Below are 26,641 nucleotides of genomic sequence, written 5' to 3' on the forward strand. Positions count from 1 at the left end.
GACTTGCCAAAGCCCTCAGAAGCCCATGTTGTTACATTTATTACAGTAGCTTGACAGTTTCACATGCAATACATTCATCTTTATTTTATTGTTGTGTTTTTTTTTTTTTTTTTGCTTGTTTTTTGGATGCTACGTTTATACCTTGCACGAACACCTGCTTATAGTGGAATGTTCCAAAATGGTGCAATGTGAATATTTAATTCATTCATTATCTGTAACCTCTTACCAAGTTCAGGGTCAAAGTGGGTCCAGAGCCTACCTGGAATCATTGGGCACAAGGCAGGAATACACCCTGGAGGGGGCGCCAGTCCTTCACAAGGCAACACACAAACATTCACTCACACAGACATCTATGAACACGTTTGAGTCCCAATCCACCTACCAATGTGTGTTTTTGGACTGTGGGAGGAAACCGGAGTACCCGGAGGAAACCCACACAGACAAAGGGAGAACACACCAAACTCCTCACAGACAGTCACCCGGAGGAAACCCACACAGACACAGGGAGAACACACCAAACTCCTCACAGACAGTCACCCGGAGGAAACCCACACAGACACAGGGAGAACACACCAAACTCCTCACAGACAGACACACAACCTTCAGGTCCCTGGAGCTGTGTGACTGCGATGCTACCTGCTGCACCACCATGCCACCAACATGTGAATATTTCATAAACATCATTTTCTTTATTTTTTTACATTTATCAGTGAAAACATTGTTAAATCTTTTCTTAATACATTCATTCATTGTCTGTAACCCATTCAGGGTCAAGGTGGGTCCGGAACCTACCCAGAATCAGTGGGCGCAAGGCAGGGACATATGCTGGAGGGTGCGCCAGTACTTCACAGGGCTTTTCTGTTTTCCTAACCATTTGTCAGTTAAATAAAAAATCAACATAAATAACAAATAGCAGGTTATTCTTTTTATTGCCTGCCCACCCCCATCCTCCCAACACACAAACATATATTCACATACATGTGTGTGTGTGTGTCCAGAACTGATCTGATCTGTGTGACCATTCTCTGTGAAAGACTTTTGAAAGACCATTATTTCAGTGCAAGCAGTTAAACTGATAACTGTTCCTGTCTTGGCATATTCGGAGTTAATTAAAATAACATCCATTCATATACAGCAATTTTTAGTATGTGACAAAGGCTTACTTCGGGGCAGAGAAAAAGGTAATATCCACTATGCATTATACCAAATATAGTACACCGAGCAGTGAATGTATATTTGGTTTATAATGTGAAATAAGTTAAACATCCAGAAGCAGAGACTGGCCAAGAAAACAGCTGAGACTCAATTAATTTTTGTCTGTGATGATTTAATGAAGTGATTGAATGGCTTGGGTTAGAAAATTCTTTGGTTGGAGAAAAGGGCACCCTTGACACTTTCCTCAACACAAAAAATATGGCGCAGGACAAAGCAGTCAGGCCAGTCTATAGAGAACAAGCCGTGCTCCAAAGCTGAAAATCATTCATAGACAATTCACTGCATGATGTTAATGTTTCATAAAGAAAGAATACAATAAGCTTATAATCACATGCAGGTACTTTGGATTCTCTGATGATTTCCCAGTTTTTGATTCCAGCAGCTTTCAACTCTGGCATATTCACAAAGCTCCTGCAGCTGCTGGAAAGAGAATAGGCCACAGAAGCAAGAAGCAAGCAGCAATTTTATTCCATTTATGAAAATGATGAAGATCCACTTGAGAAGTGCACCATATATTCAACATCACTGCTCTGAAATATATTTGTTTCCATTTGTCAGGGCAGAGATGGATGTGTTGAAATGCAGAGCTAGGTCTTCAAGTGGCAGGTGTTATACACTCTCATATTTGAGGTGTGAAAAATGTTCTTTATGATATAAGTAAGTCTTATAATAGTACATTTTAAATACCAAAATAATTGCATGAAAAAATCCTCATGAAAGTGCAGCTCACATAAGATAAGTTATACATTTTGTAGTTTTGTATACAAGTTTATGCTCCATAGAGTGGGTCTTCTACATGGGAGAAGCCATGTTTATGAAATGGTTTTAACACAGCCCTTGTAGAAAATGCATATAATATCTGCTATATCCCACTTTTTAGCTATCACGACAGGAGGAAATCTAACTCTACTCTCACTTCGCATTACATCAAATCCAAGCCCATCCTTCCATTGTGAGAAGAACACTGAACACTCAGGGTCTGAAAGAACATGTAAAGTTAATGGTTTCTGAGAAAATAGACTAACATTTGCTCTGCCTTTTTCTTGTGTGTCCTGTGTGACCATGTGGTGGTGATTTTGTTTTCATCCCTTAACTCCTCCTTTGTTCCGTCTTTACCACCCTCTTCAACTGTGTCTCCTCTGTTGCCATGGTTTACCACCCCTTATGTACCCCCTGTGTTTGTCTTCTCCCTTGCATGCCTCTATTTAAAATAGTATTATGTGTTTGTTAATGTGCTTTGGTGTTTAGTTCATTGTGTGTGTGTGTGTGCACGCGCCTCTGTGTTATTCTCAGAGCAGCCTTGTCTTGTCTCTATGTTCCTCTAGTCTTGAGTTCCCTTTAGATTTGCAAAGGGATTTCACACTCAATATATAGACGTCAACAATCCAAATCACTTGTATCTGCTTCCCACCTGGTGTTATCCTTTGTTACACACAAGATAACCTTAAATGAACATCTACATTATGTTTTATGAACTGTTGAGTTTTCATATATATTTGGGATTACTTGGATTTTTGTTCACAATTTAGAACTTTTAAAAATAAATCTCTAGTGAGGTTTGAAATTAAACTGAAATTAAATCACCCCCAAACACATACTGAAAATGACTGACTTATTTATACTACTACTACTACTAATAATAATAATAATAGTAATAAATAATTATTATTATTAGTAGTAGTAAGGGCTGCCTTGATTGGAAATAAATGGTCTCTGACATTTGCACAACACTGTATATCCAAACCAAGGGCCATTTAAAACCCTTCAAAAGTGTATGACAAGAAAGATAATGGAAAGAAGAGACATGGGGTTGTTATAGCCTGTCTAGGTAAGCTGCAACATAAATAATAATAATGAAAAAAAAAACGTCTCCCTCAACTCCTCCCACTTCAATCCCCCCAGACCAAGAAAACCACACAGTCTCACAAGACTCCAGTCTCCACATGTTTTATTGACTGTAAGGCTATAATGGAAGCAAAGCGTCAGGAGTGATCTAGGCCCAAAATAATCAAAACCCCTTTCCACCCAACATACATAACTTACCTAACCAAAAATAATTAAGAAAGAAAATACAAAAACATAACCTAACTCCCTAACATAAACAGGAACAATTCAACCCCTTTAACGAAAAGAAACAAGGCTACACCCCCTACAGCTTCAAATTTAGTAGGATAACTGTTGAGTTAACACTACATTGGGTAGCTGATTCACACACAATAGCATGTCAACATACACACACAATCCTTAGTCTGGCAGGAAGAAGCAATGGTAAGGAGGAAGAGGAGGGGCTTCTTTCAGTCAACCACCAGGGCTTTATATCTGTTCCGCCTTAATCCTGTCAGCCAACCAGAGCACTGTTCCAGCAGCAAATCAACAGCAGCACCTGAGGCATTTACTGAGAGAGTAGAGAAACACAAAACACAAATAAGTCACTAGACATAATGGGTTTTCAGATAAGGTTAGTGAGATCTGTGTTTGTTTAGCTACTTACCAAAGCAACAAAGAATCTCAACCACTTATTGGCTTAGACTAGTACTTCATATTTGTCACTGCACTTAGATAAATCATGCCTTGCTTTGTGGACACTAAGAGATATGCTTACGACTCAGGATTAAACAAATAGTTCTGAATGAACATATAACTAACTATAAAGAAAAGGTTTTTAAGTGAGTTGTAGCGTGTGGTTGGGAGCAATTTAAAGGTGGAAGCTCATGTGGCTTGGGGAGCTTCAATCAACCTTCACTGTAGAACATTCTCAGTCATGGCATAGCATATTGATAAACCTTACAAATTATTATGCTAGTGCCATCCTTGAAGGATAGAAGTGGTGGAGTGAACATGAGCTTTTCTCAGTGCATGCAGCCAACCACATCTTTTGGAGTACCACCCACACACCGTCATACTTCTGCTCAGAGCTCTTGGGGGACATCAAAGGGACCAAGAAGATAAACTAGCACTGTATAGAGAGCGGGTGAGAAAAAGAAAAGCACCATCACCCTCTATACCCAGTGAGAACATGGACAGATGTGCTCCAGACACTTAACACCAAGAGAGGCTGTGACTTTGCTGAAATCTGAAGTTTAGATCTCTGTGCCATGAGTGCCTGCATTATACTGGAGCAGCAGAAAGTTGTGGGAACGTATGGTGTGCAGGCAGATAAGGTCACTGCATGGTGTACCAAAGTAATCTTAAGTATTGCCCATTATCAATACATGGGGAATTTTTTTTTCAATGAACGAGGAAGGCTGGGACTTCTAGAGTGATCGAATCCCAGCTTTAAGATCCTCTAATTGCCAAGGCCACTACATGTCTGGGTGTTTGTAGATACCACTCACTGTACTTCCTCTTCTTTAACATGCACCTATTCCAGACTCAGATGTTCAGTTGTATGCAGCATGTACACTCCCCGTAGAAAAGCATGAAATGTAATGGGATGCTCTGGAGCAGCTGCACATGAGATTAAAGTCCCCATGCTCAATGCCAGTTATCAGTTAGATTAATTAAAGCCTTCAACATTTGGCTCCGGAGCAGAAGTGCATTTAAAATATAAGGACCTCTTTATTGTTGGCTTTAAACATGCCATAATGGTTCTTACAGAATTCAGTAAAACAGAAGCTAAACACTGAGTGACAGAAACAGGATGAACATCCTTGATATGATTCTGTTGAAGCTCTTAGTGGAGCTTATGAAAGCAAGAAATTAAATCAGGTAAGGAATGAAATCAAAGTGGGGTACCAAAATAACTCACAAGAGCACAGTCGTGTTTGAATATTGAAGTGTAGTGGCATTTATTTGTGAGCTCTTCTCAGGCTGTAGCCTTCTGCAGTATCGCCGTTCTGCTTCTCTTTGTTGTCTAGACATAAGTGACTTATTTATAGTGGAAGTACATGAAGTTATGCTGCTCATACAGCTCACTCTCATACTTCCTTTCACAGTCCTGAGCTATACTGAAGATTCTGATTCCATTACCATGCACCATCAAAAGCTTCCTATCAGTATTGTGTTCATTAAAGTCCTTTTTAAATCATTCATGAGGTGTTACATGCCCAAAATCAGACCTTATAATGACAGGCATTACCACATACATTACACGCTTCATAAAACTTCATAAAACATAAACTTATAATGTGTCATAAAACATTGATGAATGCGATGGAAGCCAAACACCATTCTTAGAACAGCTGGATATTCATTCATTCATTCATTATCTGTAAGCGCTTATTCAGTTCAGGGTCGCAGTGGGTCCAGAGCCTACCTGGAATCATTGGGCGCAAGGCGGGAATACACCCTGGAGGGGGCGCCAGTCCTTCACAGGGCAACACACACTCACACATTCACTCACACACTCACACCTACGGACACTTTTGAGTCGCCAATCCACCTACCAACGTGTGTTTTTGGACTGTGGGAGGAAACCGGAGCACCCAGAGGAAACCCATGTAGACACGGGGAGAACACAACAAACTCCTCACAGACAGTCACCCGGAGCATGAATCGAACCCACAACCTCCAGGTCCCTGGAGCTGTGTGACTGCGACACTACAAAAATCTTTGTACATTAATCTTTTGTAAATATTTGAACAGCTTGCTTAAATATTTTGTATTTAATGCCTGCAACACACTCCAACATTATTACCACTCAACATTGTTTAAGGTGCTATGTCAATGGTACCTTAGTCACTTTAGTTTTTTCCATTTTTCCTGTAAATAACCTGGAACTTTAAAATGACCTAAATTAACTTGTTTTGGATACTCTTTTTATATCTTTTTAAATCACCTGTTCATAGTGGAATATTTAGGAAATGTATAACATGAGTATCATATTGTCATGAATTTCCCTGTCTAGTGTGTTCCTGCTCTGTCTGTGTGAGCTCCACCCTCTCATGGTGCCTCCTTTGTAGTCCTGCCCCCTCGTTATCTATCCCAGGTGTTCCTTGTTAGTAGTGTGTATTTAAGTTCCTTTGTGTCAGAGTTTCTTTCGTGGATATTCCTTCCCTTTGTGGGCTTGTTTGGGCTCTGGTTCTTCTTCTTCTTCTTATTATTATTATTATTCTACTCCTTTGTGCTTCATGTGTTCATTTGGTTTGTCTCTCTCTAATGTTAGTATTTCTCTATCTCTCTAGTCTGTTAGTATTACCCTCTCTTTCTAGTCTGTTAATACTCCCCTCTCTCTCTAACATTAGTATTAGTATTTCCCACTTTCTCTAATGTTAGTATTTCCCTGTCTAGGTCTCTTTGTTTCTCAGTATCCTTATTTAGTTCTCTCTGTCTTTGTCTCAGGATCTCTGTTAAAGTATTTCTGCTAAGTGTCTCAGTTCATTGTTTAGAACAAAGATAAAGTGCTGTATTATAGTGTTTGCATCCGCCTCCCTCAGTCCACCCGGACCTGACACACATACACATGTTTCCCTCTCATTTTGCACCAGTCTCCACATTTTGGAGCATGTGGCATGCATCAAACTTAGTTAAATAAAGGGCTTCAGATCCTAAAATATTACAGTTTTAACTGTGTTTTCCAAAATATCTCAGCTTTTCCAAAACAGATTTTTAATAGTGTTTTGCAACTTTAGTGTTACAGTCAAACAGCTCCAGGGACGTGGAGGTTTTGGGTTCAAGTCCTGCTGCGGGTGACTGTCTGTGAGGAGTTTGGTGTGTTCTCCCTGTGTCGCATGGGTGATCCGGTTTCCTCCTACGGTCCAAAAACACGGGCAGGTGGATTGGCGACCCGAAAATGTCCACAGGTGTGAGTGTGTGTCACCCTGTGAAGGACTGGAGCCCCCTTCAGGGTGTGTTCCTGCCTTGCGCCCATTGATTCTCGGTAGGCTCCAGACACACTGTGACCCTGAATTGGATAAGCAGTTACAGACAATGAATGAATGAGTTTTATTATATAAAGTTAAGCTTTCATATTTGGAGATCTTGACTAAAGACAGTACCTTCAGATTCTTTCTCTCAGTCTTGACCAGTGTAAAAATGGCCAGTAAATACTGCCTAACTAGCTCTATTTTCTCCTCAGATATTGTTTCATGCAGACACATTCTTTAGAGTCGTGATGGCTTTGTGTCTGTCTAGAAGTTTCCCTTTGAACACGGAAAGCCTTTTATTTCTGAGATTGAGAGTTCTTTGTAGTTTGAAGAAAAATGAACAAGACAAGGATAAAAAAAAAGCTAGGTTTTATTTGGGGAAAAAATGTGTCAAATCACAAGGTCCTTGAGATTTTGATGACAAATCCAGATAAAAATCAAGTTTATTCACTCAATTTATCATTCATTTAGCTGTGACTTGAACTGTTTAATTGATGGACATTTGGATGCTTTTTATGTCTTTCCATTAACTCTGACTATGGATGTGTTTCCCCTAGTGGATAATAGTCACAACTCATCATCTTGTTCTAAAGTTATAGAGCCTGTTAAATTATTATCCAATTGTTGAGTTAACAGTGTTATTACATTTTCTATACAAGGCCTATCACTAGTCACATTTATTATTATACTCCAAATCTCTCCCTTTGCTGTTTCTGTGTCAAAAGACTGTGACCTGGTGTCTACAGTTATATTTTACATTTTCCTGAAAAAGCCAGGATGACACACACTTTTCCTCCAGCTTCTAGAAATGAAATATTGTAAGTGAATGAGTATTCTTACCATTTGAAGTGTATGGCTTCATTCAGCATCCAAGAAGAGCTCAAGGCATGTGGAGGAAAGTGCAAGGCGTGTGAACTCAGTGAACTGAGAGAAGAGTCCTACAGAGAATGCTGATAGCCGTTTCAATTATACTTCAGAAGATGGAAGTTCATGTGGATCCCCCTCCTCAGCTGCCGTGTCCAATTTCAAACCACTGATGTTCAAATCTGCTCTGTGTAGGCTCCTGTATGATATTTGTTTGCTTTGAATTATACATCATGGGCTATCCCTTTGAATAAATAGCACTGCCCTTGGACAGCAGGCACTTGTTAAACTTGCATTTCCTCTTGGCAGAATGCACAGCCTTAAAAATAAAAGTTTCTGAATGGTTCATGGCCTGGGATGATGATTCCATATGTACAGAATCACATTTCAGATTTTGTTCCAGACTCATTATGGCTCATTATATCAATATGTTTACATCATAAACAAATGCAGTCATTGCTACTATAGCTGGCCCTTCATGTTTCCACACGTAATGTTATTTTATGTCAGGAGCTTATATCAAATTCTGAGGCCTAACCAGCATGAAAAATTAGCCATGTATTTATCCCTAAATCTGAACCTAAGCCTTACTCTACCCATAAATCTAAGCCTAATTCACCATATAACCCATATGCACCCAGAAAGAGCAATTTAGTCTATTTAAAGTCTTGGAAGTCCTGCAGCACTAAAGAATGAATTAGTGAACTCACATGAAAGGACCCATGCTTCGACAGTTGCATAACTTGGACTAATAAATATTTTAAATAGTGCTTTATAAATACCTTATTCAGGGCTTAAGCGTGCATAAAGTCTATACATTATTAGAAGTAAATTTGCCCAGCTTTCTTGGCATCATAATACACACACACACACACACACACACACACAATGGGCTAAATTTGATCCAGTTAATCAGGGAAACGTTTTTTAAATCATTAATGTTCTAGAAAAAATCTGGAATATACCTGAGAAGAAGAGAAAACTTTAATCCATGGTTCAGAGCTGAGCCAGGGGCATCGCGAGTTTGGGCATTAAGCTCCAAAACATAAGAAACAGAAGATTTAAGTGTTTGCTTATTGATTGCTAAAGCTTATTGAAGATTGATTATTGCTAAACCAAACTTTAATTCTAACTCTAACTATAATTCTCACCCTAACCCTTAAATCTTACCCTAATCCTGAACCTAACTGTAAACCTAATTTTAAGCTCCAGAAGGTTAGAAACAGAATTTGGTTTAATGCTATTTTTGACACAACTATATGTTCCAAAAAAATGGAAAATGGAAAAATAGTTCTGTTTTGTAGTTTTTCTTTGGCAGAGAGCTTTATTGCTCAATGATTGTAAATGAACTAAGAATGATAATGAATCAGCATGTATTAGTCATAATAATACCTGTTGTACATGTATTAATAAAAAATGATATAATGTTATTTATTAATATTTGAGGTGTTCTTTTTAGCAACATACTATTTGGAGCTAGTTGATGCCCACCCTCAATAAACCCTTACAAACTTTTACATTATTAAAAGATTCTTCACTCCCACAATTACACTTGTGTCATTGTTTTTGGCTGTGCTCAGAGAATCATTTAGAGCACATTTCTGACAGTGTAATTAGACTTCAAATTAAGTGCTGAAGAACCTTTATATCATGGAGGTTTTTCAAATTTTAAAAAGGTATCGTACTCTCACTATTTAGAAGCTATTTTAAGAACCATTCATTAAAAGGTGTGCCTTCTCACTTCTGTTCACAGGACATCTCACTCCAGAGAAGTGGTATCTTTAGATTTGCAATTGTAATCACTATGACACCAGTACAATTGAGAACATAGCCTCATTACACACAACTAGAGGGACATCAAGCTTAATTGAAGCACACTTGGAAATCAAAGCAGACAAATAGAAAAAAAGAAAATGCTTTTATATCACTTTGTCAGATAAAAGGCTTTGTTTTCCAGCCAATTTCAAAACCATGGCATCATCTTAAATTCGTCAGCACTGCCTGTAACTCATGATGCATTTACTAGCGTCCTGTCTGGACCATTACTCTGGACACAGGTGCACAGTCTAATTGCGATAAAGTGCTTTGTTTCCCTATTTGTCTGAGTGATTCTGGACAGGGAATAAAGTTCAGCTTCCTATCCTAGCTCTTTGCAGTGCATCAGACAGTGTTGCTCCTCGTCAGATTAGTGAGTGTTGTCGCTGCAGCACACCCCCGGCCTCCCCCTGCCTGACCTCCTTCCATCTCTCACAGGAAAAAGCAGGGCGTATATACACTCATCTGCTGCTTTTCCCCTGTTCTCAGCACACACTCTTTGCTCTGCATATGAACTAGCTCTCGTAGAGTTCCCAGAGCTAAATTTACTCTAGCTTTATTGTCATGGCCAGGGCTACAACCTACTGCAATTACTGGCTCCTGAAACATTTATTAAGTGCTGCATTGGCATCTAAATGGGAAGAACTGGAGATGGTAGTGTTCAAAGCCATGCCCCAAGGAGAAACATTCTTCAGTCATCAGGGAGTATTTGATATCGACCCATTGACACAAACACTCTCAGTATTGCATCATAAAGCTTATTACTCAGTAATTACATAGAACCACAAACTGTTTTTTTAAATCATTATTTTTGGGTCCTGGACAGTCCTTAAAAACAAGAATTTGCCACAAGACCCAACTGTTTATTACACACTTTAATACCTTAACAATTATTAGATTTATTATTACTGAATAAAACATATAATAAAATAAAAATAAACATATAATAAGCCTGCAATTAAGCTTGAACACCTAAACTACACAGTTATGATTGGTAATAATAATAAAAAAAAAGTCAGAAGTGCAAAGAGTAGGCTCAAACCTGTTGATAAAGAATGTCAACCAATGGTAAATGTGCTTCATTGTGTACCTAATTATGTAATAATATAGCTACAATTAAACAATAAGAGAGAAAATGGAAGCAAGGATTTTTCTCTGCTGGCAATGTCTAAAGATTTACTGTGTTTACTGTTTCATTCTCTTAAATTATGTTGCACACCTTGTTCCGGACGCAGCCTTTTGTACAGACCAACGTGCGGCAGTAATGCAGCAAACGCAGCACACGTGGGATGAGATTTCACATAGACTCTATCTCCCAATCCCTCCTGTCTCATTCCCTTTGAAGTGTGTCTGAGCTGGGTGCAGGCAATGCAGCTGCTCTCCAAAGCCGATTTCCGATACGGAGCTCTTGCTGAATGGGTTTTCACAGAGGGGGGGGGGGGTTGTTATTTTACTTTCTTTTCTATGCCTGTCATACCTTATGGGGGAAGAGCAATACTTTAAAGAGATAAGGACATACGGCTGAGATTTCATACAGACTAAAGGCTTCATTAGATAAATCACATATTGTGTGGACATCATGTTTTGAGCCCACCAGCGTAGTATGGCTAGATTAATCAGGCAAAAAGGAATTGCCTCGGCCGAAGCAAATTTAGTTCAGGAATGGCAAGCATAAGCTGGGATATGAATTAACTTCATTCCCTTGGTTCCCTTGAGGGATGGCAGCACGGATGAAGGTCCCTGGTTTAAGGCAAGTGTGCCCACTCTCTGCAGTCTTCTTCCTGAAAGGGTTTGTGTGTACCCATTTTTAACCACAGTGATAAAAGCAGTCACTTTTAAATTAGGCCCTAGTTTTTGACAGCCCTTGTGATACATCTTTCATGGTAAGACTGGGGCAGGGCTCATGAAAAGAAGCTTTTATGATGAGATCGAAGCACTGGCACTCCATTTAAGACTTGACTTTGAACGGAAGAAAGAAAGAAAGAGAAAGAAAGAAATCTCCTCCTGTGAGGATGCATATGGTACACACTGCTTTGCATTTCTTTGCTATATTTTCACCCAATCATTAGTCGTCTCCAGTTCTACTGTCAGCAGCGCTCCCCTATCTCACATGACGCCACCATCACTGGGAGTGTGAGGACACATGATGCCAATCAATGCCTCCTTTCAAACCTCCACTGCGCAACAACACCGGACAGCCCAACACACCAGAGAGCACCGACTGCCCAGGTCTGTCACTTCAGCTGACAGATGCCCATGCTGGTTGGCACCATGCCAGTCGATGAGAATAGACAGAGGGCCATTTTACCCAACCAAGGAGAGCAAGGCAATTGTGCTCTCTTGAATATCTGGGATCGTCGTTGATTAACTGATCAATGCCCTCTGTTTTGCTTTTCCAATTTCTTGAGCCAGTTTCATGAACCAATCGAAACGAGTGCATCTAGAAATTGTGAGTTTGATCACTGGAGATATCTCAGAAATTTAAGCCGGAGAGTATAATGGCCCTGCCTCTTACCTCCTCACTCAGTTTGCTTCTAGCCAATATACACATCTATCTGCAGATGTCCTCCAAGAGTGCTCAACTATCTGATTATGTGTGAAAAGAAGCAGTGGTAGACTTCACATTTTGCAGTGTGGTAGCATTTGCAGTCCCAGTTTAACATGTGATTGGGGGAGTCCTGTTTGATAGATGGAATGATGATATATGTTTTTGTTTTGCTATGTAGTATCCTGCATATCACCACACGTTGTTGTGTTAAGAGGATTTGCAAATTCAGAATTTATATTTATATTTTTTAACTTTTTGGTACATTTTTTTTTGCCCATCAGTGTTCTCTCAATGTAATACTAGAATACCCAGCATGCATTTACAAACCCCCCGAACCACCCCCCATACACACACACACACACACACACACACACACACACCACCACCACCACCACCACTACATGATGATAATTAAAAAAAATCCAGAACAGTATCTGGCCTAGAGGGTAGACAAGCAAGACTGGTCACGAGTTTGATCTTGTTAACTGGCGTAAAAAAAACAGGAGCAGGGGACTAAAAGAAGAGCATTTTCTCCTGCCTCAACACCCACACTTAAAGTGCTGTTGAAGAAAGCACCTAACGTTGAACTGTTCCCCAGGAACCAAGGTGACTCAAGTCCCCTTCTAAACATCATTAGTGTGTGTGTGTGTGTTGATTGCCATGAATGGGAGTTCACATTTTGTTGTTCTGCTGTGCAGTGACATTAAGAACAGGTTTCACTTTCACTATATACTAATTAAAATGTATTAAATAAGTAAGATTAAGCACATTTATCTTTCAGACGTATGAGGAGCCACTGCAACGTTTCCAGACACTCCTTGGACACGCTTGGAGGGGAACACTAATCAGCTAATCATAAACACTCTCAGTGTGCTGAGTGATGAGGGGAGCGTCCTGCACACCCAAAGAGAGGGAGGGAAAGGAGATACATTTACAACAGACACAGTGGTTGTTATTTGTTTTGCCAGTGTGTAGAAACTTAACATGATGTGTATCTTTTTCACACCTTATGTTCAGATCTCCATGCTGTAGTGAACCAAACATTGTTTCTCTCTGACATTGGTTTAAGAAGCATTTGTGGTACCTTTTTTAAAGAGTGTGAAGTCATATGTACACCTCAGTTAACACCCTCAGCTTCATTGTAGAGCCCTTAATTTATTTGTCAGTCTTGAATGAAGGCAGATATTTACATTTAATGAGGCACACTACTCTTTTGGTGATGGTATATGGATTATTCATGCTCATAAAATCAAAAGCATTAATACACATGATAACCAAATATTACAGACATTTAACCCATTAATGTCCATGTATGAAACTGACATATAAATTTGATCCTTACATTTTGCTTGCTTGAAGAAATTTGGCAAAATGTCCAAACATACAAGACATATATTACTTGCTTGTTATTAAAGTTAGTTCTTTGGGAACAACCAAGTTTAATCAAAGAAGTAAAGGCAATACAAATATTATAACGTGGAAGCAAAAACATACAAATATATATATTCTTTTAAATATAACCCCGTTTCCAGAAAAGCTGGGACTTTTTGTAACTTGATAGTTTTCTATAAATAAATACATTTTGAATTCGAATCCTGCAACTCACTCAAAAAAAAAAAAGTTGGAACAGGGGCAAAATATGAGGGAATTGTTTATAGAAAATTTATATGACATTTTCCTGAATTGTATTAGAAACAGATCATTGCTTATCACCTAATACCAAATTTCATAAGAGAATTGTCAAATAATTTCAACAGAACTTTTTTAATGCAAGAGAGCTAAGAATTGTTGTGTTTTTTCACCTTCTGTACTTAATATTGTGATGTGATTCAGTAAATTTGGAGAATACTTATCCATGCAGGATAAGGCTGGTCACCAATGTTGGAATGAGCATGACCTTTGAGCGCTCAGATGGCACTGCATATGAAAAATGTATGTCATGTTTTCAGCACTAATGACAAAAAGGACCATTCAGACTGTTATCAGCGATAGGCGCAAAAGCAACATTTCTCATGGTGACCATGGCATGGCTGACTTGTATATCGTCACTGTCCAATTATAAACTTTTATCTCTCAAAATGGTAACTTTACAGGAGAAGGAAAAATCCTTCTTAACTTTCACTGGAAGCCAATGTAAATGCATTATATTCCAAGTAATAGTGGAGCATTTCTATTGGTCCCTTCATTATGTCATTTGCACAAAATGTGAAGGACAGCTGCTGTGTTCAAATGATGTAGTAAACTGAAAATTGTCAAAAATGGAGATACATGTTTTTAATTGAACAGCGATGATATGCGAGACATTTTCATGGAGGTGGAGGAGAACATTGGGTTTTAGAGAAACTTATGCTGCTGTCAAGAAAACCTCCTTCCCATGGTTATTTCAGCAAGACAATGTCAGGTCTCATTCTGTATCTGCTACAACAACATGGCATTGTAAACACAGCTTGTCTGCAGTACAGATCTGTTTCCATCAAACCAGATTGTACCAACTTGCAAAGCTTTAACAATTTGTATCAGTTCACAAATGATTAAACAAAGTCAATAAAAGGAAAAGTATATTACACAATAGTAAACTTGACTCTGTCACAACTTTTTTGGAATGTGTGGCAGGTGTCAAATCTTAAATGTGTCTATTATTTGCAAAATACTATCATTTTTTTTTGTTTGTTTGAAAACACTGGAATGTTTTCTCTGTGCTGTCAATTTAATAAAGCTTCAAAACAATTAACCAATAACAGATTCTGTTTTATACTGCATTTTACAAAATGTCCCAGCTTTTCTGGAAATTGGGTTTGTGCTTTATATACCACACACGACCAATCTTTCCTCTGATACTAGTGGTAGTGATTGGTTGCTGGTCCTTATTACTGCGTCTACTCTTTTGGGTGGGTATTTGACAAGATGTTGGGGTACCTCTGTAAGGATTTCATGGCTTTCAGCCACAACAGCATTAGAGAGGGCCAGTACCACTGTTGGATGATTAGTTTGGATTGTTCATGCAAATACAACTCAACCCAAAGGCATTGGATGGAGCTCTATCACTGTTCCACAGCCCAGTGCTAGGGGGTTTATACTCTCCTAGCAATCTCTTGGCAGTGAGCAATGATGACCTTAGGCTCACTTGAACCTGCTGATTATGCAAGATCTTGCCCTCCTTACAGTAGAGGGTGGTCTTCAATTGTGTGGCCATATGAGGTATAGCTATACACAAATTCTGCAATTTGGAACATCAGAAATGTGGTGATTTTTCAATGAAAATCCTACATTTATTTCTCAGACATGAATGGGTTAAAGTCTTGTAAAGCTGAACCATTTGCGACAAATCATTGCGACATCATTTTCATGTAAGTAGATTAGCAGCCATGCATGCAAGGTCAGAGGGCATGTCATTTTTGGATGAGGATGACAGTGACACCGCTGGACACGTCATCCTCAGGCAGAAAAGCTCTGCTATTAACCCCTTTTACCTCAAGAAACAGTGACAAAATTGCAGACCTCCATTCTTCACTCACAACTATACAGATATGTGTGCAAAAATCAGAGACCACCATTAAATTAAGCTAATTTTGTGGTCAAGTAGCCTTTTCTCATGATCAAGTCATCCTAAACACATTTAGTGATGTTGAAGCCTGGGCTCTGGGGTGGAAAGATCAATGTTCTGTGAACACCATCAATTTCTTTGACTTCATTGTACACTGTTGATTTCATTTACTCATTAATGGCTTCTTCACAGATCCCCATGTTTGCAGACTTGTTTTGTCTTCCCACACTTGAAGGACAGACAGAGTCACCTGTGAATATTCTCAGATGGATTTTTATTTATTCATTTCTCATAAAGATGAAATGAATTGATGTTTATTGGATGGGAATTGTATTTGTGTTCTATCTTGCATGGTTGTTGAAAGTCACTATATTTTCTCTGTACCTTTCCATATGCAATCCTTATGTACAGGGGTCAGTTCTGTCTCTTCAACTATAACCCCTAATATGAATAATGTCTCTGTTAATGTAATGGTTGACTCAAAGGGAAATTAAATAAATTAAGAGTGGTCTCTAATTTTAGCAACATTGTATATAACATTTATATTAATATACTTTTACCAAGATTTGTAATAACCCCCGAATAATGAGCCTGCAGTTTAACATGCCCCCCAAATTATTACATTTAAGCCTGTGCTCTGGATAAAGTGAAGAATGAAAGAGGTCATCTTTTCATTATTATGGGAGAGAAAAAGTGCCCAAAACACACAGATCAGCAGAGCAGTGCTATTTGTCTGAGTTATAAAGGTGCTTGTAGAAATATTTAATGAGCACTAGGCAAGATAACACAGCTCAACAACATTTAACTGGAAATATTTGCCTCAATCTCTCTCCAGAGACTTGCCATTTTGTATCAAATCCTTTTCTTATCCCCTTGCAATGATGTGCATAATCCATTAATGCAAGAATGAGGGATTTGTAGCAGGACATTTTTGTTTACAGACAAGCAGAACACAGAATATTCTCAATAATTCTCTAAAATGGCAGTTTCGCAGCTCATTTGCCACAATAAATAGAACTGAAAGTGGTCTATTGTGTGGTGAAAAAGTGGCACTATTGAGTCTGTATCTCCACACACAGTGCTAATATAAACACATCTTTTAGTGTGCTGAAACAAGATGGTTTGTTATCCTGATTTTTTTAATATTATTATAAGTTCTGCCAATGATTTTTTGGGGATGATTTTCTGCCAATGATTTTCTTGCTGCACTTTTTTTCTGCTGTTCAAATAGTCCTAACCTTGCATTCACACCGGCAGCATGTTTTCACCACATGTTGCCCAAGTTACACATCTCACATCGCCTCTGGGCATTTATGAACTAAAGTTTTCCTTTGGTTGCCATGGTTTCACTGATGCCAAACACATATGATGATACTAGTGGCTAAACTGTGTATACAAAATCAATTAGATCACAAGTCAGAAGCCATCCCACACATTTCTAACATGAATCTGGGTTATCTTCCCCTAAACCTTAGCTGCAGTTCTATGCTGGTTAGTTCCTTCATGAGGAGCGTAGTTAGGCAAGTGAGTGTTTTGCACAACCATAACTGTTGGCAGCATTCACAGCCAGCATTAAAAAGCTGTATAGTTACAACACAATTAAAATTGTTTAGACATTTTTAAAATGAAGTAAAAACAAGTATTTGTGATGTGTTCATTATCTTGGACCTGTATTAAAATAAAATTAATTTTCCCCTGATCCAATTTATTTGGTAAAACTAAACAAATTACAGATATGATGCCAGCAACACACTCCAAAAAACCAGGAGAGAATGTATCTCAATATTTGTCAATTTTTAGTTTACCACATGCATGTTGGAAATACATGTTTATCATTGGATAATAATGATGTGAAAATCACAAATGTCATGGGTACGGATGCACCTCCAAACTATAACAGGTGTTGGCACCTTTTTCTGATAGCTGTTTGGATGGTTCCTTTCGTCTTTGGCACAAATAGCTTGACATCTGTTTTTCACAAAAACCAAACAAACATCTGTGCACCGAATGCTTCCTCTGACTGTCTGGTCATCTCAGACTAAACATGGGCCTAGTTAAGTTGCTGATCTTGTTGGGTAGGGTTAAAATATTGCTTTGATTCTGATTTTGCAAAACAGGGTTTCGTATTGTATTTCCTGATGTGTGACAGTAGTTTGCCAAAGTATTCCCAAGTCTATGTAGCAATATTTATCAGAGTTACGTGACAGTTTCTCATGCAGTGCCATCTGAGGGCTTAAAGTTCATGAACATTTTAAAGTGCTGTTTGGCCTTGCTCTACAAAAAACTGGAATTTCTCTGAATTTCATGATTTTTTACATTCTGTGCAGTCTTGACTTGAGAAATATTCATTTTGAACTGTTTTAAAATTCTCTCAGAAGTCTGGCACACAATGTTGAGCCTTGACCCATCTTTACATTTAAATGCTGAACCTTTGGTGGATGATCCTGTTACATTTTATGCACGTTTTATATTCACTTGCTTATCACATAATACTTCAAAACAGTGTATCATGAATATTCTACAACCATTTCACTCTTATTTTTATTCTTATATTTCTTTATATTTATACTCTTATTAGAAAGGCGCTATATAAATATAACTTATTATTATTATTATTATTATTATTATTATTTTGTCTCTGTCACAACTTTTTAGAGTGTGTTTCAGGCATCAACTTCTAAAATTTTTATACTTACAAAATGCAAACATTAACAGTATCATTTTTGGAAATGTTTTCTTTGTTTTTATTATATATATATATATATATATATATATATATATATATATATATATATATATATATATTTTTTTTTTTTTTTTAATACATTTTCAAGAGAATGAACAAATCACAGACAGCTCTGAGGTTGTTGTTAAAAGCATAGTTGCTTGTTAGCTCATACTAGTAACATAATTTTACCGGACGTGATGAATATGTTAACACACTGAGCTACTAAAGCTACAGTTGCAAATGTTTGCACTGAACTATACTTGAACCTTTTTTGGCATATGATTGTTTAAAGGTAAATATTGTTTAAAAATATTATGAATAAATCACTTTTTTCAGTGCAGTAGCAAACAAATTTTGGAGATCTGGAGCCCACCAAATCACACATTATGAAACATAAGAACCTAGTCCTTTTTTTGTTTTTTTTGGGTCTGCATAAATCAGAAAACATGGAATAAAATGAGTTGTTCTGATTCTGTTTGTAGAGTGCAGACAATCAGAGTTGTCCCGGCTCCTCATTTGATTCTTTCACAGTGCATGACATTTACTTATGCGAGAGTGCAAAGACGAGGTTAAACAGAGTAAACAAACAATCAGAACACGGTGAAATAAGAGTAATGACTGAATATGAGAATTGAATGAAAAGGTCTAATGGCTCCCTTTCAAACTACAAAAAGTTTCTGGTCTTTGCTCCTCACTCCTGGGCTCTCACGCTGAAGTGATATGTGGCTCGTTTTGATTTAAAGGAACAGACATAGAAACCGGTTGTTCTTAACAGGGGTAGAACAATGCAGTGATGGTTGATCCTTGTGGTATTTTAAACAAAGCATGACACAAACCTTTCATTTAGATCCGAGACCTGTTTAAACTTGTGGGAAATGGCTATAACATTTTTCACTTTTCAACTAAAATAATAATGCTAGAATTTGACACTGCTATTGTAGTGTAAGATGTGTTTAAGATTCTTAGTCAAAAAAGAAACAAGGACATCAATGTCTAATGTGTCCACATTTAGCAACACATGTCAGGTGTTTGCTTTAAGCATAAATTTCCTATTAACTTATGATACACTAAATTCCATTGGCTACACACTTTGGACCACTGCTTACAGAGGTGTGTGGTTGTTTGCTCAAACTACTGTGCGACAAACTATAAAAGTGCAAAAGTTTTGGAGAACAGCCATCAATGAGGTGTTTATTAGCTTAACCACCCATACTGTGTTGGTTCAGCAGTGGCTAGTGTTGTTTTTGGGAAACGCAGAAGACATCCATTTCTAATCCATTGCTTTGGCCAAGTAGGAACACAATTCTAGGGGCCAAACAGTGGCACAGCCATTTCAGAGTAGCATTTCAGAGATAACACATATTCCCTTTGGTAATCACAATATCACTTGGTTTCTAATTTGCATCAATTTAAACTTTTCTCAACTTTGTTGCATTGCCAACTCCATCCACTTCCGAGTGTCTACACTTAAGCCATTATGCTGAGTGGCATCACTGCAGGTGTGAACGCAGGGTAATTGTTGCTTTAACAATGTGCCAGATGTGCTGCAAATCTAATCATGATGCAATGTCTACATGAATTTGATCTAGATTACTTTTGACCCATATCCCGTTGATCACAAAATTATATGAATAATATATTGGTAATCAGCAGCAGACAAGTGTTTCATATTTGAGGCAGTATTCAGTACTCTAATGATGTCATAGTTCAGTACTTCCTATTTAGTGTTTACTCTTTAGTATTCAGTGCTCAGTACATGGCATTTGTCAATCATACTCAATATTCTGTGTTCAGTTACCATTATTATTTTATCGACATTCAGTACTCGGTTTTCAAATCTCAGCTTCAGTTGTCCATACTCAGTGTTCAGTACTCGATAATCAGTTTTCGTTTTCAGTAAATGGCATTCAGTATATTCTGTTTTCATAGTGTTCAGCTCCATGTATCAAGTATTAAAAGACTCATATTAACTACTATAAGCTACTTCATTTCAGTATTCAGTATTCACCACTGAAAATACAGTTTCTATGTTTAAGTACTCTGTATATTATATTATGATTTAGTATTATTTACTGAATTCTCAGAGCCCAAGATGTACACTACATTCAATGTTTGACACTAGACATTAGAAAATAAAAAAAAAATAAAAAATCTGCACTCAGTATTGGCACCCCATTCGGTATTTAAGACTCAACATTCTGTATTCAGTAAGTACTTCTGAAATGCTGTCAATAGAAAACACCAAACACAAGAGAGTAACTACTCTCTCTCTCGCTCTCTCTCTCTCTTTCTCTCTCTCTCTCTCTCTCTCTCTCTCTCATATTGTAGTTGGATAGAGTGAAAGGGGCAACAGGCAAATCTGAAAACCCCGTGCGTCCTGTCCCCCTCCAGTCCCCTCTCAGCTGCTGCTGGTGCTGCTGTGACACATGATCTTCTTGAAGGCCTTCCTGAAGTCCCGGTTGAAGACGGTGTAGATGATGGGGTTGACGGAGCTGTTGCAGTAGCCGATCCAGAAGAACAGGTTGAAGAGCGCGTCCGGAATGGTGCAGCTCTCGCGACACACCGCGTGCAGGCTGTAAGTGAAGAAGAACGGGAACCAGCAGAGAACGAAGGCGCCCATCACCACCGCGAGCACGAACGTGAATCGCTTCTCACGCATCTGCGCCGCCCTACTCTTGGAGAGCGGCGGCTTCCTGCGCGCGCCCGTGCCAACGCCTCCGTCCTCCTCCACCGCGCGACTGCACGCCCAGGGCACGCGCTCGGGCTGCCGCGCGCCCCCTCCTCCTGCTCCACGCGCGCTGTCAGAAATACAGCTCTCCTCCAGGTCGATGTCGTCGAGTTCTCCGCGGCGCCGGTCGCACGTGGTCTCTCCGCCGCTCCCGCTGCCGTTCACGGGGCCGTTGCCGTTGAGGCCGCTCCTCCGTGGGAACCAGGTCTCGGAGCGCGAGATTGTGCGCGGCGGGCAGCTCTTGGCCGCGAAGACGGCGGCTGCTCGCTGCTTGGCCACGCGGTAGATGCGGCAGTAGACGGCCACCATGACGAGGCCCGGGCCGAAAAAGGAGACGGCGCACGAGGATAGGATGTACCACGTGTCGTTATTGAGCGCGCACACCTGCTCGTCATGTTCGGTGAGCACGAGCGGCGGGAAGGAGACGAGCGCGGCCACGAGCCACGCGGCGGCGATCATGGCCTTGACGCGGCGGGGCGTGCGCCTCGCATTGTAGCGCGCGGCCTCAGTCACTGCCCAGTATCGGTCAAGACTGATGGCGCACAAGTGCGCGATGGACGCCGTGCAGAAGAGCACGTCCAGCGCCAGGTACAGCGCGCACCACGTGCGCCCGAAATACCAGTAGCCCATCACCTCGTTGGCCAGAGAGAAGGGGATGACCAGCGTGGCCACCAGGATGTCGGCGGACGCCAGCGACAAGAGGAAGAGGTGCTGCGGAGCGCGCAGGGCGCGGCTGGTAAGCACGGCGGCCACCACCAGCGCGTTGCCCACCACCGTCACGAGGATGACCACCGCCACTGCCACGATGATGAACGCCGAGGCGCAGCGCGAGTGCGGGGCGGCGCGCGGAGAGCTCGTGCCGTTCGGCTCCGCCAGCGCCGGCTCCGCCATGCCGCCGTCCGCTCGAGCATAGGGGGCAATCCCAGTGGGCAGCGCAGGACCGTGCACGAGCGCGCGCTCGAACAGCACTTCCCACCCGAGCACGTGCGAATGATTTCCCACCGAGTTCCCTTCCAAAGTTGCTTTGAGGGTGTGTGTGCGCGCGCGTCTCCAGCAGAAGCTGCTTTCGAGAATGATTTCCAACTGAAATTCCTTTTACATTTTGTGTGATCAAGAATGATTTATGTCCCCTCACTAAAAAAGGGAAGAAAAACCTGGTGTTTATTTATAATTTCCCCCAAAATAAAAATGCTTTGTCCCCCACAGAAAGGTGGTGTTATAGAATAATTTCTCATTGGAAATCTAGGATTCTATAACCCCCCCCTGCCCCCGCCCCCGCCCCCCACCGCTCAGCCAAACAAGAACAATAGTGTTCACGAAAAATCGTCTTTATAAAGGTTTTTCCAACGGACTCCTTCCAAAATTACGTGTCTAACAACTGGGGTCTACAGGAGAGTGTGACTTCGGGAAGGATTCTCTCTGGAAAACAGGGAAGAAAGACGCCCCATAAAAAATAAATAAAAAATAAATGAATAAATAAATAAATAAAAGTGATAGTTCCCTTTCAAACAACTGGTGTTCAGGAATATGATTTCCCCCACCAAAAAATAAATCAGTCGTTGGGAAAGTGATCCTCCTTAAACAGGGGTCCACCTCCCAAGAACAATAATCAGAAAAGATTTCCCCCCAAAAAAACAGCAGCAGGGGTTCAGGAGTAATTGCCTCTACAACAGCCGGTCCTCTGGAATTAATTCCCACAGAATTAAGAACGGTATCGGAACAGCTGCAGCGGAGTTCCCTTCCGAGTGTCCTGCTCTACCTCGCAGTGTGTGTTCAAGAAGATTTCGCTCTGAAATCACCGCATTCCATCCAGTGTTATTTCAGGAGAGATTCCCGCCCGCGAGCGCGCGCTCCTTAACGATTTCCTCCTGAGAGCGGGTCTTCTTCTTGGTCTCCGAGGTCCAGCGCGCGCCGGACAGCCGGGCTGGTGCCACTGTGTGTTCGGTGAGGTCCGGTCATTCTGAGCGACGAGGACTGCTATCAGTGAAGCCAGTGAGGAGATGCGAGGAGAGCTGCGCGCGAGCCACTGCTTCTGTCGTTACTGCTGCTGCACGCGGGTCGTCCTTTCTATTAACGAACGTGGGAGAGCCGAAGTGGTCATGTCATCCTGGGCTATGCGCTTATCTGTAGGAGAGAGAGAGAGCAGGAAAACAGAGGGGTGGGGGGCAAAAACAAATCGAGGAAATATATATATATATATATATATATAGATAGATAGAGAGAGAGAGAGAGAGAGAGTAGAATGTAAGGCACAGAGTTTCTAGATGAAGCACTGGAGGAGTGTAAACAAACACTCATGTCCATGGTTTACAAATTAGATGTATGTGTGCCCACATGCTTTTGGCCATTAGTGTGTGTTTCACAAATTCAAATAAAAGCTTATGCCACCTTATGGTCTGTGTAGGCAGAATCCCTGCAACATGCAAGAATAAAGAGGGACAGTCAATAAAGTAAGAACTAATAGATGGTGGTGCACTAGCTTGTTTAATAGCCCCCTTCTGGTTTCACCATGGGACTTAATTAACACATTAGGCCTTTTACAAAAACAACAAGAGCTATAAGACATCATTCATTCCAGACTGCACTGTTATGAAGATAAGGAAAGATAACTGAAGCAGTCTTGAAGTATTATTTGATCTTACCTCTTTATGCCTGATCAACAGAGCTGCATATGTTTTCAAGATGGTATAAACGAGATTTACAAGTCTGGACTTCTTTTGATCCCCAGTGGCACAGTGATCTAAGCATTGGCCCTGTCATCGGGAGAACGCCGGGTCAGTCCTCAGAGATGCCTCAGACTTCTGAAGCTGGGAGTCCAAGGGAGCACAAAAGACCTCACTTTCTCTGCTCTCAGACACACTGTTCCTCTCCAAAGAGACATTAACATGCAGTGACACAAGCAGCAAGCTAAACACACCTCAGCTGCCGTGCACTTTAAGACACTCAATATTTTACGTTCTTTGGAACTTGAGGGAGTCTCCTCAGAGACCACTAAAGTTCAGCATCAGCAGATGATGTGATGAGGGCCAATCTGCTCCACACACAGCAGTGATTTGGTAGAGAGGCAACCGCAATAGGCAGTGACACACCAGGCACAACGGCATCATACACTCACTGACTCACACACTCATACCTATGGGCCATTTCACTTAGCCACTCCACCTACCAACATGTGTTTTTGGACTGTGGGAGAAAAGCAGTGCGCCCACACTCTTAAAAATAAAAGTTCTACAGAGGGTAATTAGGGTTGCTCTATAAAGGAACATGTTTGTTTAAGAGATGTAAAAAAAAACAAAAAAAAACATCTTGGTTGCATAAAGAACCTTGTGTAGCACCAATTATTTTTTAACCCAGGAGAACACACCAAAGTCTTCCTTGACAGTGACCCAGGACTCTGGAGTTTTGTGGCTAATGGTAGCAACACTCATGAGCCATGGGTCTGAAAGGACATGGAGCTGATGAGTTGCTGCTATGGAAGAAAATAAAGGAAATAAACAGAAAAGAAAACATTTAAAAAAATAAATCAAAGAAGTAGAAAACAGAAAAAACAAAACATGTAACCAGGTTTTAAGGCAGATCTTTAGAGGCATGGAAAATATAACTATATATAAATTTCTTTGAAAAACTGAACAAGAAATTGGGACCACTAAATATAAACTGGTTCCTTGCAAAGAATAACAATATATGAGTAATTCTCATTATTTATTAGCACTGCTTTTTCCCAGTCTTAAGATAAACAATCTTTCAATGTGTCCATATGTTTTAAATGGAAAAATACAACCTAAAAAACTCCAGGAATTGCTTTAGTGACGGGTTTATTTTAAACAGTGGGCGTCACACATTGTAATTAACATGTATGGTTCTTTGTTGAAAGCATTTAATTAAACACTAATCAGCCATTACATGGTCCATTTTATCAACTACACTGACCATGACAGTGTGTGGTACTGACATGCTGGTAGTATATTAGTGTGTGTGCTGTGCTGAGTAGATGAGTAGATGTATAACTGTGAGAGCTGATCATTTAAGTGAATTTAATTAAAAGGGGCTATATTATGATAAAAAACACTTTTTCTGTGCATGTGCACATTAATCTGGAGATCTCCTATCCACCCACAGACTCTGAAATATAGCAACATGTTTTTCTTTTTTTTGTGATCTGTCTGAGTCAAAAAACACAAAATAAATTGGGATGTTCAGATTTTGTCCTGCTTCTTGCATAGAGAGTAGGCACTTGAGAGTTGTTCCACATCCTCACCTGAGTTTCTCTATTCATACCACTGGACCCCTCTGCGTTCCTCCAATCATGGAGCCAGACTCGCACAAGTATGCAAAGATGGTAAGAATGGGGATAAAAGAGAACAATGCAAATGTGCCTAAAATTCTACTCCTTGCTCCTCACTCCTGGGCTCTAGCACTTAAAAGTAAACAGAGGCTCGTTCTCCACAGTGGCTGAGAGCAGTTGTTCTGAACAGTACTGTATAGACAAGGCATGAAAAGTGCTGTGTTGTTTGACCCTTTTAGACCAAAGCATATCACATACCTTTTACTAAGACCCAATAGAACTGTGATAATTGTGGAAAAAAAGCAATTATAATGTGTTTCCTTTAAACAAATTTAAGTAGAGTACAGAAACCAGAGACCAAAGGAGAAAAAAACAATACAATCAGCTGGCAGAGAGATGACAACACCAACTAAAACAAAACCGCACCAGAAACAAATAGCTTGTGACAAAGGAAAAACAAGTCCGGAACACCAGTACAGAAAACCAAGACAGAAGAACAGAAAAAGTACATAAAAGCAATTTTTTGTTAAATAGCAATTCTGCCTGTTTTGGCAGGATTTGAAAAATGAATCAGTAAATGGGCAGTCTGACTGCTAATGGAAGTAGAAAATAGTGACTGGATGTGACTTCTGCTCATTAGTGTGTTTGCCTTTGCTCTGTTTGTATTGATGGTTTTGATTTTCAGAAATTGCTAGCAAATGTTGCTTTCACTCACATCCCACCATGACTGGCTCCTCACTGCCACATGGGGCATAATGATTTCCCACCTGGACCAGCCAGCATTGATCTATCAACTTATAATCAAGCTCCACCATTGAATCGTTTAGGTTAGGAAAAATAATAAACCCTGCAGTGCTTTGATCAGTCAGGAGTATGTGTTTACACCTTTTATATAATGAGTCTAATTAATTACATCATGGGCTCTGCTGGACAATCACACATTCACAATACAAAGTCAAATATAGCCGCAAGCGGCAATTACAGGGGGCCGAGGAAGACATGGCATTATGGGTTTCATTGCAACTCTTTTTGCTTTAACTGAATTTGTTTTTTCTGATTTGGATAGACTTGGGAAATGTTCAACATCTGACATTTTGCACTGAAAATGCT

The 26,641-nt window shown here is 40.0% G+C and overlaps 1 protein-coding gene across 1 annotated transcript; it reads right to left on the reverse strand.

The window, feature by feature from the left end:
- Positions 1–20,610: 20,610 nt before the first annotated feature.
- adra2db (adrenergic, alpha-2D-, receptor b) lies at positions 20,611–22,309 on the reverse strand. The gene has a single exon (XM_066646582.1). It carries the CDS (start codon positions 22,135–22,137, stop codon positions 20,917–20,919), a length of 1,221 nt encoding a protein of 406 aa, XP_066502679.1. The 5' UTR covers positions 22,138–22,309; the 3' UTR covers positions 20,611–20,916.
- Positions 22,310–26,641: the final 4,332 nt, after the last annotated feature.

This window comes from Hoplias malabaricus, chromosome 15 (genome assembly GCF_029633855.1).
Source record: "Hoplias malabaricus isolate fHopMal1 chromosome 15, fHopMal1.hap1, whole genome shotgun sequence".
Lineage (NCBI taxonomy): Eukaryota > Metazoa > Chordata > Actinopteri > Characiformes > Erythrinidae > Hoplias > Hoplias malabaricus.

What these genes read in the sequence shown, in the direction of transcription:
- adra2db (XM_066646582.1), bottom strand. Translation starts at nt 22,137, where the DNA reads ATGGCGGAGCCGGCGCTGGCGGAGCCGAACGGCACGAGCTCTCCGCGC.